Source organism: Drosophila subpulchrella, unplaced genomic scaffold (genome assembly GCF_014743375.2).
Source record: "Drosophila subpulchrella strain 33 F10 #4 breed RU33 unplaced genomic scaffold, RU_Dsub_v1.1 Primary Assembly Seq36, whole genome shotgun sequence".
Classification (NCBI taxonomy): domain Eukaryota; kingdom Metazoa; phylum Arthropoda; class Insecta; order Diptera; family Drosophilidae; genus Drosophila; species Drosophila subpulchrella.
In genome coordinates, this window is record NW_023665582.1 from 143,128 (window position 1) to 157,777 (window position 14,650).

The 14,650-nt window shown below is 38.9% G+C and overlaps 3 protein-coding genes across 3 annotated transcripts; all 3 read left to right on the forward strand.

Annotated features, from left to right (window-relative positions):
- Positions 1-439: 439 nt before the first annotated feature.
- Positions 440-7,530, forward strand: LOC119561750. Its single transcript, XM_037875229.1, is given in 10 exon segments — positions 440-470; positions 825-1,214; positions 1,217-1,384; positions 1,458-1,584; positions 1,657-1,792; positions 1,855-1,987; positions 2,043-2,228; positions 2,825-3,850; positions 3,905-6,315; positions 6,378-7,530. Coding segments are annotated over 9 exon segments (2,664 nt in total). The 3' UTR covers positions 4,372-6,315; positions 6,378-7,530.
- LOC119561751 lies at positions 5,077-9,348 on the forward strand. Its single transcript, XM_037875231.1, is given in 10 exon segments — positions 5,077-5,120; positions 5,337-5,737; positions 5,740-5,907; positions 5,981-6,107; positions 6,180-6,315; positions 6,378-6,510; positions 6,572-6,669; positions 6,671-6,743; positions 7,537-8,562; positions 8,617-9,348. Coding segments are annotated over 10 exon segments (2,673 nt in total). The 3' UTR covers positions 9,084-9,348.
- A 397-nt stretch (positions 9,349-9,745) lies between these two features.
- On the forward strand, positions 9,746-14,549 carry LOC119561752. Its single transcript, XM_037875232.1, is given in 8 exon segments — positions 9,746-9,750; positions 10,576-10,976; positions 10,979-11,146; positions 11,220-11,346; positions 11,419-11,552; positions 11,585-11,950; positions 12,738-13,763; positions 13,818-14,549. Coding segments are annotated over 8 exon segments (2,694 nt in total). The 3' UTR covers positions 14,285-14,549.
- Positions 14,550-14,650: the final 101 nt, after the last annotated feature.

Consider the following 14,650-nt stretch of genomic DNA (forward strand, 5'->3'; position numbering starts at 1 on the left):
TTCGTCTGTCCGTATAAACGCTTAGACCTCGAAAACTATAAATGTTAGAAAGTTGAGATTAAGAATACAGACTCAAGAGATTCTTGCGCATCGCAAACTTATTTCAGTAAGGTGCCACGCCAGTTTCTAGCGAGGACATGGTCAATAACGTCACATACAGTAGATAAAGGTGAAAAGTGTAAAATGTTGAAATCGATGTTTCTTTGCACCTATTCGAAGAATTTTTTCTTGGGAGGCTGGGAGGCTGTTTATTAAGACGGACTTTGTTTTTTATGAAATTTGAAACGTCTTACTGACCCCATTATCAATTTCCTTTTGGTATTTGGATAGTAAGTTTCTCGATCCCTGCTAAAAAAAAACTGTTATTTGAAGACTTACAGAAAACGTCAAAAATAATTGTTATTTAATGATCAAAAATATATGTCTTAAATATCTGGGGATGACACAGAGAGCTCGTCTGCTGGAACTCGGTTGGTTCCTCTCAAATTCGAGAATTCATATTTTTGGGAATTCATGGATGGCTTAAAATGGCCAGCATTAACAAATTTGTTAACATGGTCATTACTGGTTCCACTTTCTCTGAAGAATTTGCGGTCGCGTTGTGTCGTAGAATTCATGTGTATAAGTAAAAAAGGCAATTTTAAGAACATACATACGAACAAATTCCAACCGAATTCAAACAAAATCAAGAAAGAGCGCTATAGTCGAGTACCTCTACTATCAGATACCCGTTACTCAGCTAAAGGGACCAAAGGGAAATGGAGATATGCAAGCAGCAAAGCGTGATTGAAATGCACCACCTACCGGCGGTAGACAGATTTAAGCGAAAAAGATCAGGACAGTAGACATAGAGGAGAATATTGAGGCCGAGTCAGAAGCGTGCGCTGTTTCCCCTCAAAAGCTTTAGTCCCACTCCGATGAGGGAACCGATTCCTCCCACCTGGAGACTAAAAAGCAAATTGAGGAACTTCGCCTTACTTATGGCAATGAATGGTTACAGACCGGTAATGCCGAGATGATGCTGGGAATCGAATCGCCGCAGCCTTCTTAACTAGAGCGCGACAATGCTCGTCAGCTGTTCAATGAGTTCTTGGGGGAATTTTCAGGTTCATCAAGCATAATAGTTAATTCTCAAGCGGATCCTGAACATCTCCAAATTTTCTCTACTCCAGCGAATAACGTTTTGTTAAATACAACCTTTGACACCACTCTGACTCGGATGCGAACGATACAAGTGGGCTACATTTTTATGAGACCTGCACTGAAGGAGAAGTGACAAACTACGATAGCATCGTCAGCACCACAAAGGAATTGCGGGCGGAGGAGTCACTGCCTGATAAGCACGAAGAGTTTTTTAGGCTCTTTGCAAATAGCTCAAGTGCTGGTCAAAATGAGAACCTTCCGAATGAGAATACGGGTGAATAGTTTTAACAACTTTGTAAATCCGCTCTTTAAAGTTTACTCGTCCGATGCCGAATCTGACAAGGAAACCTTCATAGTCTATCATGAGCAAAAGCCGAGCGATGTTCTTTTTTTCACCACATCTTCAACTTTTATACGTGAAAAGGATTCGCTAACCGAAAGGTGGTCTTGTAATTTAATTAAAAGGTAATTTTAAGTTAAAGGATCTCTGTCTCTTATTCTATTACCGAGTAGGACTAAAACCAAATGGAGTCTAAAAATACTGGAGTCATGCGAGCGAGTAAAGTGCAATACCTTACGAATAATATTCGACACGATTCGTAAGGATAAACAGGAGAGAATCTATTGTGTTGAGAGTACATTGTGTCGGGTAGGTAAATAGGTGATTTTCTAATAACAGCTAATAAAAAGCTCGAATTTGATCCTAAGTAGGAACTGGAAAAGAAACTGCGAGACATTCTCTGTCAGCGTGATCTGAACGAAATGAACATTTCCATTTATCGCTGTGTTAGTTGTCTAACTCAATTTACCATTGAGCAAAAAGGCAAGCGACATAAAAAAAAGGGTATTACGTAGATCACCTATTAAGAACACTTTATTTGAAATTTAAACTTTCTTAGACTTGAGATGTCTAGACTATCGTAGTGCATATGTCGCCGAAGTAACTGAGTTGTCTTCCTCTTTGACCAAACATTTGGAGGAAGTGGTGGCAGAGCACAAACATTCCCCCCCAGACATATTGATGGAGGAAATGCTTGTTGAGACATTTACAGGGTCAACAAATAAGGAAGAAAGCAAAAGCATTGGCAAGTCCTTACCCAATTTCATTTCTTAACTTAATTAGTTTCTTTCAAATTTGTAATAAAGATTTTTTCGTTATTTGCAAGTTTTTGGTTTCTGATCCATTTTACCAGTTGTCAGCACATTTTTTGACATTTGCTTTGGTGCTTGTTCTAGTTAGTTAATGTTTGGTGTGGACAACTGTGTTACAACTGCTAAAAGCACACAAGCGTAGGAGTTGCATAATGCAAAAGGAATTTAGCGCACTATTAGTGGTTGGTTTAATGTTATATACATTTTTGTAAAATTTGTAACTGGTAAATTAATTTTCGTATTTGGACTTAAATTTTCCCAATTTATATAAGACAAAACTCCGACAAGTATATCAAAATTTAAAGCTTTTTAAGCTTAGAGAGCAATGCTGCTTCAACTACAAAAATTAAGTTTACGAGGAATCCTTATTCTAGTACATTGACATTTTAGGTTCCGGCAATTTATTTTCGCACTTTATATAAGACAAAACTCCGACATGTATATCCAAATTCATAGCTTTTTAAGCTTAAACCCATTAAATAAAATAAAGTTTACGAGAGATCCTCATTATAATATATTGACATTTTAGGTTCCGGCAATTCACTAAGCGAGAGCAGCTCTTGCTCGAAAATTACTAACTCGCAGAGCTCTTTTGACTCTAATCAGTCCGTTGTGGGTAGCTCTAACACGGATCGTGATATAGAGTTTCGGGCTAACGAAAGTGATGTGGACATCATCTCCAATCCGAGCCAGTCAAGCATAGAGGTGATAGATCCAAACTACGCACAGAGCACTAGTCGCAAGACCTTAGAAGAGCGCCATCTGTCACATCTCGAAACGATAAGCGATGAAAAAGGGCAATCTAAAAGGTTCTTAGATCGAAAGTTCGATTTAATTCAGGCGGAACAGGGTCAGATTGCAGCTCCTGTATCATTATCTGTGTCCCAAGTTCCGCTCACAGAAGGCAGCTCGTCAGGATCTATTACCGACAGCATTTGTACAACCTACGAGCAGCTGGGCATTGATGGGCCAACAAGTCTTTCAAATTTGCTGCTTTCCGAATCTTTAAATAGTCAAATAAGTAGCTCAAATACGGACTCAATAAGCCGTTTAAAAAGAGCTGATGGAGTCAGCCGTTTACCGTTTGCAGCCGTATTTCGTTCAACTAATCTGCTCATGTCCAGCTCAAAGAAGATGGTAGACTCTGAAGCTAATGTCTTGGGTACTCAGCCCTACAAATTTAACTACATTGACTTTGATGATATCGATCACCGTCTAAAACTCTTCTTCTACCAGAGCAAGTTTAAGGAGGATGGTGAACATTTTAAGTGGTTGGCAAAGGGACGCGTCTTTAACGAGCAGACCCAGGTCCTGGGAGAAGGACTCGTGGTGATGTCCAACTGCAATTGCTTTTTAATGGAATCCTTTGCATTACCCCAAGACGATGTGGCCAAGTGGCTTCGGCAAGTTGTCAGAGTGTCGGTTAGTCGATTAAAGGCGGTTGAACTGCTGCCCTGGAAGCTTGGATTATCCTTTACCTTAAAGGATTGGGGCGGATTTATGTTGCTGTTGCACGACATGCTTACGACCGATAGCTTACTTCTTTTCTTGCGACGTAAGTTATCTTTACACGAAGTTTATTGGACAAAAATTAAATATTTTTTTATAGATCACCCTCTACCAGAGCAGTGCAAACTTAATTACAAACCATCCACCACCCTCAGCAATCCGTTGCAAACTATTGCATCCGAACCAGTTAAAATGTGCTCCCTGCTTCGTAGCAGCCAATGGATTCGTGAACAAGAGAAGAAGAACTTTGAACACTGTCTGCTCCTAATTACAGAGTCACATTTGTACATATCGGCAAATTTAAAACTCTCGTGGCTTTCAAACAAAATTCAGGATAAATCCACGCAACCGGAACTTACCCTTAGACAGCCCATGAGCAACTTAGTAGACGTGGAACGCATTACGGATAAAAAATATGTGATGAACTTTAGCGACGAGACCCAAAACAAGTGCGAGATGTGGCAGTTGCTGTTCGAAACGCATTACAATTCCACGTGTTGTCTGAATGTCATCGGTAAGACATGGGAGCAGCTGTTTGGCGTTCCATTCAGCCTATCTAAAACTTAGCAGAGCTCAACGCCAAGGAACCAACTAGAACGGATTACCATACATTTCAATTTATTGTGCAAAGCTTAGAATTGTTGATCTTTGTTGACTACGTTATTTAATATCACATTAGTTTTCTTAACTTAACCTTCGTATTTGTGAGTCGTTGGCTAGGTTTTTTTTAGTTATGCAAAAGTGGTGCTAAATGTTAGAAATAAATAAATGTTAGAAAGTTGAGATTAAGAATACAGACTCAAGAGATTCTTGCGCATCGCAAACTTATTTCAGTAAGGTGCCACGCCAGTTTCTAGCGAGGACATGGTCATTAACGTCACATACAGTAGATAAAGGTGAAAAGTGTAAAATGTTGAAATCGATGTTTCTTTGCACCTATTCGAAGAATTATTTCTTGGGAGGCTGTCCATTAAGACGGACTTTGTTTTTTATGAAATTTGAAACGTCTTACTGACCCCATTATCAATTTCCTTTTGGTATTTAGATAGTAAGTTTCTCGATCCCTGCTAAAAAAAAATGTTATTTGAAGACTTACAGAAAACGTCAAAAATAATTGTTATTTAATGATCAAAAATATATGTCTTAAATATCTGGGGATGACACAGAGAGCTCGTCTGCTGGAACTCGGTTGGTTCCTCTCAAATTCGAGAATTCATATTTTTGGGAATTCATGGATGGCTTAAAATGGCCAGCATTAACAGATTTGTTAACATGGTCATTACTGGTTCCACTTTCTCTGAAGAATTTGCGGTCGCGTTGTGTTGTAGAATTCATGTGTATAAGTAAAAAAAGGCAATTTTAAGAACATACATACGAACAAATTCCAACCGAATTCAAACAAAATCAAGAAAGAGCGCTATAGTCGAGTACCTCTACTATCAGATACCCGTTACTCAGCTAAAGGGACCAAAGGGAAATGGAGATATGCAAGCAGCAAAGCGAGATTGAAATGCACCACCTACCGGCGGTAGACAGATTTAAGCGAAAAAGATCAGGACAGTAGACATAGAGGAGAATATTGAGGCCGAGTCAGAAGCGTGCGCTATTTCCCCTCAAAAGCTTCAGTCCGACTCCGATGAGGGAACCGATTCCTCCCACCTGGAGACTAAAAAGCAAATTGAGGAACTTCGCCTTACTTATGGCAATGAATGGTTAAAGACCGGTAGTGCCGAGATGATGCTGGGAATCGAATCGCCGCAGCCTTCTGAACTAGAGCGCGACAATGCTCGTCAGCTGTTCAATGAGTTCTTGGGGGAATTTTCAGGTTCATCAAGCATAATAGTTAATTCTCAAGCGGATCCTGAACATCTCCAAATTTTCTCTAATCCAGCGAATAACGTTTTGTTAAATACAACCTTTGACACCACTCTGACTCGGATGCGAACGATACAAGTGGGCTACATTTTTATGAGACCTGCACTGAAGGAGAAGTGACAAACTACGATAGCATCGTCAGCACCACAAAGGAATTGCGGGCGGAGGAGTCACTGCCTGATAAGCACGAAGAGTTTTTTAGGCTCTTTGCAAATAGCTCAAGTGCTGGTCAAAATGAGAACCTTCCGAATGAGAATACGGGTGAATAGTTTTAACAACTTTGTAAATCCGCTCTTTAAAGTTTACTCGTCCGATGCCGAATCTGACAAGGAAACCTTCATAGTCTATCATGAGCAAAAGCCGAGCGATGTTCTTTTTTTCACCACATCTTCAAATTTTATACGTGAAAAAGATTCGCTAACCGATAGGTGGTCTTGTAATTTAATTAAAAGGTAATTTTAAGTTAAAGGATCTCTGTCTCTTATTCTATTACCGAGTAGGACTAAAACCAAATGGAGTCTAAAAATACTGGAGTCATGCGAGCGAGTAAAGTGCAATACCTTACGAATAATATTCGACACGATGCGTAAGGATAAACAGGAGGGAATCTATTGTGTTGAGAGTACATTGTGTCGGGTAGGTAAATAGGTGATTTTCTAATAACAGCTAATAAAAAGCTCGAATTTGATCCTAAGTAGGAACTGGAAAAGAAACTGCGAGACATTCTCTGTCAGCGTGATCTGAACGAAATGAACATTTCCATTTATCGCTGTGTTAGTTGTCTAACTCAATTTACCATTGAGCAAAAAGGCAAGCGACATAAAAAAAAGGGTATTACGTAGATCACCTATTAAGAACACTTTATTTTACTTTGAAATTTAAACTTTCTTAGACTTGAGATGTGCATATGTGGCCGAAGTAACTGAGTTGCCTTCCTCTTTGACCAAACATTTGGAGGAAGTGGTGGCAGAGCACAAACATTCCCCCCCCAGACATATTGATGGAGGAAACGCTTGTTGAGACATTTACAGGGTCAACAAATAAGGAAGAAAGCAAAAGCATGGGCAAGTCCTTACCCAATTTCATTTCTTAACTTAATTAGTTTCTTTCAAATTTGTAAAGATTTTTTCGTTATTTGCAAGTTTTTGGTTTCTGATCCATTTTACCAGTTGTCAGCACATTTTTTGACATTTGCTTTGGTGCTTGTTCTATTTAGTTAATGTTTGGTGTGGACATAATAACTGAACATTAATTTCATTTGTATTTCTTGTTTAGTTTTTTTTTGCTTGCGAACACAAATGAAAAAGGGCTAAATCCAACCTATCTAACTTATTGTATTACAATCCATTGTATTTTTTAGACTTTTTCTCACCCACCCACCGACAAAAACTAAAATGTTTTGAAGTAAAAAAAAAGAATACGTTAGTGACAAACTACAGGCTTACAACTGCTAAAAGCACACAAGCGTAGGAGTTGCATAATGCAAAAGGAATTTAGCGCACTATTAGTGGTTGGTTTAATGTTATATACATTTTTGTAAAATTTGTAACTGGTAAATTAATTTTCGTATTTGGACTTAAATTTTCCCAATTTATATAAGACAAAACTCCGACAAGTATATCAAAATTTAAAGCTTTTTAAGCTTAGAGAGCAATGCTGCTTCAACTACAAAAATTAAGTTTACGAGGAATCCTTATTCTAGTACATTGACATTTTAGGTTCCGGCAATTTATTTTCGCACTTTATATAAGACAAAACTCCGACATGTATATCCAAATTCATAGCTTTTTAAGCTTAAACCCATTAAATAAAATAAAGTTTACGAGAGATCCTCATTATAATATATTGACATTTTAGGTTCCGGCAATTCACTAAGCGAGAGCAGCTCTTGCTCGAAAATTACTAACTCGCAGAGCTCTTTTGACTCTAATCAGTCCGTTGTGGGTAGCTCTAACACGGATCGTGATATAGAGTTTCGGGCTAACGAAAGTGATGTGGACATCATCTCCAATCCGAGCCAGTCAAGCATAGAGGTGATAGATCCAAACTACGCACAGAGCACTAGTCGCAAGTCCTTAGAAGAGCGCCATCTGTCACATCTCGAAACGATAAGCGATGAAAAAGGGCAATCTAAAAGGTTCTTAGATCGAAAGTTCGATTTAATTCAGGCGGAACAGGGTCAGACTGCAGCTCCCGTATCATTATCTGTGTCCCAAGTTCCGCTCACAGAAGGCAGCTCGTCAGGATCTATTACCGACAGCATTTGTACAACCTACGAGCAGCTGGGCATTGATGGGCCAACAAGTCTTTCAAATTTGCTGCTTTCCGAATCTTTAAATAGTCAAATAAGTGGCTCAAATACGGACTCAATAAGCCGTTTAAAAAGAGCTGATGGAGTCAGCCGTTTACCGTTTGCAGCCGTATTTCGTTCAACTAATCTGCTCATGTCCAGCTCAAAGAAGATGGTAGACTCTGAAGCTAATGTCTTGGGTACTCAGCCCTACAAATTTAACTACATTGACTTTAATGATATCGATCACCGTCTAAAACTCTTCTTCTACCAGAGCAAGTTTAAGGAGGATGGTGAACATTTTAAGTGGTTGGCAAAGGGACGCTTCTTTAACGAGCAGACCCAGGTCCTGGGAGAAGGACTCGTGGTGATGTCCAACTGCAATTGCTTTTTAATGGAATCCTTTGCATTACCCCAAGACGATGTGGCCAAGTGGCTTCGGCAAGTCGTAAGAGTGTCGGTTAGTCGATTAAAGGCGGTTGAACTGCTGCCCTGGAAGCTTGGATTATCCTTTACCTTAAAGGATTGGGGCGGATTTATGTTGCTGTTGCACGACATGCTTTCGACCGATAGCTTACTTCTTTTCTAGCGACGTAAGTTATCTTTACACGAAGTTTATTAGACAAAAATTAAATATTTTTTTATAGATCACCCTCTACCAGAGCAGTGCAAACTTAATTACAAACCATCCACCACCCTCAGCAATCCGTTGCAAACTATTGCATCCGAACCAGTTAAAATGTGCTCCCTGCTTCGTAGCAGCCAATGGATTCGTGAACAAGAGAAAAAGAACTTTGAACACTGTGTGCTCCTAATTACAGAGTCACATTTGTACATATCGGCAAATTTAAAATTCTCGTGGCTTTCAAACAAAATTCAGGATAAATCCACGCAACCGGAACTTACCCTTAGACAGCCCATGAGCAACTTAGAAGACTTGGAACGCATTACGGATAAAAAATATGTGATGAACTTTAGCGACGAGACCCAAAACAAGTGCGAGATGTGGCAGTTGCTGTTCGAAACGCATAACAATTCCACGTGTTGTCTGAATGTCATCGGTAAAACATGGGAGCAGATGTTTGGCGTTCCATTCAGCCTATCTGAAAGGTAGCAGAGCTCAACGCCAAGGAACCAACTAGAACGGATTTCCATACATGTCAATTTATTGTGCAAAGCTTAGAATTGTTGATCTTTATTGACTACGTTATTTAATGTCACATTAGTTTTCTTAACTTAACCTTCGTATTTGTGAGTCGTTGGCTAGGTTTTTTTTAGTTATGCAAAAGTGGTGCTTGCCGACCAAATAAATGTAAATATTTTAAAATGTAAAGGTTATTTTCTAAATCGCTGCAATATATACAAACAAAAAATATTAATATATTAAATATAGAATAGTTATAAAAATGTTAAAGCATTTTTTGGTAGTATTCTAAACATTAACAAGTATTTTTGCACTGTGCCGCGTTCAAACTAACAAACACAAATCACATAACTAAAATTGCTCAGAACCTAAACTTAAATTTAAATTCGTTATATCCGTTACTCGTAGAATAAGAGATATTGTGTTCATCGGAACGTATGTAACAGGTGGAACGAAGCCTTTCCTACCCTATAAATTAGTGGTGCCCTCTGGCCTGACTCGCCAGTCTGGGAGTCCTCTGCCACGACACCGACTCTGTAAACGCTCGTGTGGCTTTGGCCGGCGTCTTCGGTTTACGCACATACATAAATGAAAGTCTTTCATTTCATTGTATTTGTGTGGGTACCACTGCCATGAAGTATATATATTTGTGATCAAGATCGTGAGCTATGTTCGTCTGTCCGTATAAACGCTTAGACCTCGAAAACGATAAATGTTAGAAAGTTGAGATTAAGAATACAGACTCAAGAGATTCTTGCGCATCGCAAACTTATTTCAGTAAGGTGCCACGCCAGTTTCTAGCGAGGACATGGTCATTAACGTCACATACAGTAGATAAAGGTGAAAAGTGTAAAATGTTGAAATCGATGTTTCTTTGCACCTATTCGAAGAATTATTTCTTGGGAGGCTGTCCATTAAGACGGACTTTGTTTTTTATGAAATTTGAAACGTCTTACTGACCCCATTATCAATTTCCTTTTGGTATTTAGATAGTAAGTTTCTCGATCCCTGCTAAAAAAAATGTTATTTGAAGACTTACAGAAAACGTCAAAAATAATTGTTATTTAATGATCAAAAATATATGTCTTAAATATCTGGGGATGACACAGAGAGCTCGTCTGCTGGAACTCGGTTGGTTCCTCTCAAATTCGAGACTTCATATTTTTGGGAATTCATGGATGGCTTAAAATGGCCAGCATTAACAGATTTGTTAACATGGTCATTACTGGTTCCACTTTCTCTGAAGAATTTGCGGTCGCGTTGTTTTGTATAAGTAAAAAAAGGCAATTTTAAGAACATACATACGAACAAATTCCAACCGAATTCAAACAAAATCAAGAAAGAGCGCTATAGTCGAGTACCTCTACTATCAGATACCCGTTACTCAGCTAAAGGGACCAAAGGGAAATGGAGATATGCAAGCAGCAAAGCGAGATTGAAATGCACCACCTACCGGCGGTAGACAGATTTAAGCGAAAAAGATCAGGACAGTAGACATAGAGGAGAATATTGAGGCCGAGTCAGAAGCGTGCGCTATTTCCCCTCAAAAGCTTCAGTCCGACTCCGATGAGGGAACCGATTCCTCCCACCTGGAGACTAAAAAGCAAATTGAGGAACTTCGCCTTACTTATGGCAATGAATGGTTAAAGACCGGTAGTGCCGAGATGATGCTGGGAATCGAATCGCCGCAGCCTTCTGAACTAGAGCGCGACAATGCTCGTCAGCTGTTCAATGAGTTCTTGGGGGAATTTTCAGGTTCATCAAGCATAATAGTTAATTCTCAAGCGGATCCTGAACATCTCCAAATTTTCTCTACTCCAGCGAATAACGTTTTGTTAAATACAACCTTTGACACCACTCTGACTCGGATGCGAACGATACAAGTGGGCTACATTTTTATGAGACCTGCACTGAAGGAGAAGTGACAAACTACGATAGCATCGTCAGCACCACAAAGGAATTGCGGGCGGAGGAGTCACTGCCTGATAAGCACGAAGAGTTTTTTAGGCTCTTTGCAAATAGCTCAAGTGCTGGTCAAAATGAGAACCTTCCGAATGAGAATACGGGTGAATAGTTTTAACAACTTTGAAAATCCGCTCTTTAAAGTTTACTCGTCCGATGCCGAACCTGACAAGGAAACCTTCATAGTCTATCATGAGCAAAAGCCGAGCGATGTTCTTTTTTTCACCACATCTTCAAATTTTATACGTGAAAAAGATTCGCTAACCGATAGGTGGTCTTGTAATTTAATTAAAAGGTAATTTTAAGTTAAAGGATCTCTGTCTCTTATTCTATTACCGAGTAGGACTAAAACCAAATGGAGTCTAAAAATACTGGAGTCATGCGAGCGAGTAAAGTGCAATACCTTACGAATAATATTCGACACGATGCGTAAGGATAAACAGGAGGGAATCTATTGTGTTGAGAGTACATTGTAACAGCTAATAAAAAGCTCGAATTTGATCCTAAATAGGAACTGGAAAAGAAACTGCGAGACATTCTCTGTCAGCGTGATCTGAACGAAATGAACATTTCCATTTATCGCTGTGTTAGTTGTCTAACTCAATTTACCATTGAGCAAAAAGGCAAGCGACATAAAAAAAGGGTATTACGTAGATCACCTATTAAGAACACTTTATTTTACTTTGAAATTTAAACTTTCTTAGACTTGAGATGTGCATATGTGGCCGAAGTAACTGAGTTGCCTTCCTCTTTGACCAAACATTTGGAGGAAGTGGTGGCAGAGCACAAACATTCCCCCCCAGACATATTGATGGAGGAAACGCTTGTTGAGACATTTACAGGGTCAACAAATAAGGAAGAAAGCAAAAGCATGGGCAAGTCCTTACCCAATTTCATTTCTTAACTTAATTAGTTTCTTTCAAATTTGTAAAGATTTTTTCGTTATTTGCAAGTTTTTGGTTTCTGATCCATTTTACCAGTTGTCAGCACATTTTTTGACATTTGCTTTGGTGCTTGTTCTATTTAGTTAATGTTTGGTGTGGACATAATAACTGAACATTAATTTCATTTGTATTTCTTGTTTAGTTTTTTTTTGCTTGCGAACACAAATGAAAAAGGGCTAAATCCAACCTATCTAACTTATTGTATTACAATCCATTGTATTTTTTAGACTTTTTCTCACCCACCCACCGACAAAAACTAAAATGTTTTGAAGTAAAAAAAAAGAATACGTTAGTGACAAACTACAGGCTTACAACTGCTAAAAGCACACAAGCGTAGGAGTTGCATAATGCAAAAGGAATTTAGCGCACTATTAGTGGTTGGTTTAATGTTATATACATTTTTGTAAAATTTGTAACTGGTAAATTAATTTTCGTATTTGGACTTAAATTTTCCCAATTTATATAAGACAAAACTCCGACAAGTATATCAAAATTTAAAGCTTTTTAAGCTTAGAGAGCAATGCTGCTTCAACTACAAAAATTAAGTTTACGAGGAATCCTTATTCTAGTACATTGACATTTTAGGTTCCGGCAATTTATTTTTTATATAAGACAAAACTCCGACATGTATATCCAAATTCATAGCTTTTTAAGCTTAAACCCATTAAATAAAATAAAGTTTACGAGAGATCCTCATTATAATATATTGACATTTTAGGTTCCGGCAATTCACTAAGCGAGAGCAGCTCTTGCTCGAAAATTACTAACTCGCAGAGCTCTTTTGACTCTAATCAGTCCGTTGTGGGTAGCTCTAACACGGATCGTGATATAGAGTTTCGGGCTAACGAAAGTGATGTGGACATCATCTCCAATCCGAGCCAGTCAAGCATAGAGGTGATAGATCCAAACTACGCACAGAGCACTAGTCGCAAGACCTTAGAAGAGCGCCATCTGTCACATCTCGAAACGATAAGCGATGAAAAAGGGCAATCTAAAAGGTTCTTAGATCGAAAGTTCGATTTAATTCAGGCGGAACAGGGTCAGACTGCAGCTCCCGTATCATTATCTGTGTCCCAAGTTCCGCTCACAGAAGGCAGCTCGTCAGGATCTATTACCGACAGCATTTGTACAACCTACGAGCAGCTGGGCATTGATGGGCCAACAAGTCTTTCAAATTTGCTGCTTTCCGAATCTTTAAATAGTCAAATAAGTAGCTCAAATACGGACTCAATAAGCCGTTTAAAAAGAGCTGATGGAGTCAGCCGTTTACCGTTTGCAGCCGTATTTCGTTCAACTAATCTGCTCATGTCCAGCTCAAAGAAGATGGTAGACTCTGAAGCTAATGTCTTGGGTACTCAGCCCTACAAATTTAACTACATTGACTTTAATGATATCGATCACCGTCTAAAACTCTTCTTCTACCAGAGCAAGTTTAAGGAGGATGGTGAACATTTTAAGTGGTTGGCAAAGGGACGCTTCTTTAACGAGCAGACCCAGGTCCTGGGAGAAGGACTCGTGGTGATGTCCAACTGCAATTGCTTTTTAATGGAATCCTTTGCATTACCCCAAGACGATGTGGCCAAGTGGCTTCGGCAAGTCGTAAGAGTGTCGGTTAGTCGATTAAAGGCGGTTGAACTGCTGCCCTGGAAGCTTGGATTATCCTTTACCTTAAAGGATTGGGGCGGATTTATGTTGCTGTTGCACGACATGCTTTCGACCGATAGCTTACTTCTTTTCTTGCGACGTAAGTTATCTTTACACGAAGTTTATTAGACAAAAATTAAATATTTTTTTATAGATCACCCTCTACCAGAGCAGTGCAAACTTAATTACAAACCATCCACCACCCTCAGCAATCCGTTGCAAACTATTGCATCCGAACCAGTTAAAATGTGCTCCCTGCTTCGTAGCAGCCAATGGATTCGTGAACAAGAGAAAAAGAACTTTGAACACTGTGTGCTCCTAATTACAGAGTCACATTTGTACATATCGGCAAATTTAAAATTCTCGTGGCTTTCAAACAAAATTCAGGATAAATCCACGCAACCGGAACTTACCCTTAGACAGCCCATGAGCAACTTAGAAGACTTGGAACGCATTACGGATAAAAAATATGTGATGAACTTTAGCGACGAGACCCAAAACAAGTGCGAGATGTGGCAGTTGCTGTTCGAAACGCATAACAATTCCACGTGTTGTCTGAATGTCATCGGTAAAACATGGGAGCAGATGTTTGGCGTTCCATTCAGCCTATCTGAAAGGTAGCAGAGCTCAACGCCAAGGAACCAACTAGAACGGATTTCCATACATGTCAATTTATTGTGCAAAGCTTAGAATTGTTGATCTTTATTGACTACGTTATTTAATGTCACATTAGTTTTCTTAACTTAACCTTCGTATTTGTGAGTCGTTGGCTAGGTTTTTTTTAGTTATGCAAAAGTGGTGCTTGCCGACCAAATAAATGTAAATATTTTAAAATGTAAAGGTTATTTTCTAAATCGCTGCAATATATACAAACAAAAAATATTAATATATTAAATATAGAATAGTTATAAAAATGTTAAAGCATTTTTTGGTAGTATTCTAAACATTAACAAGTATTTTTGCACTGTGCCGCGTTCAAACTAACAA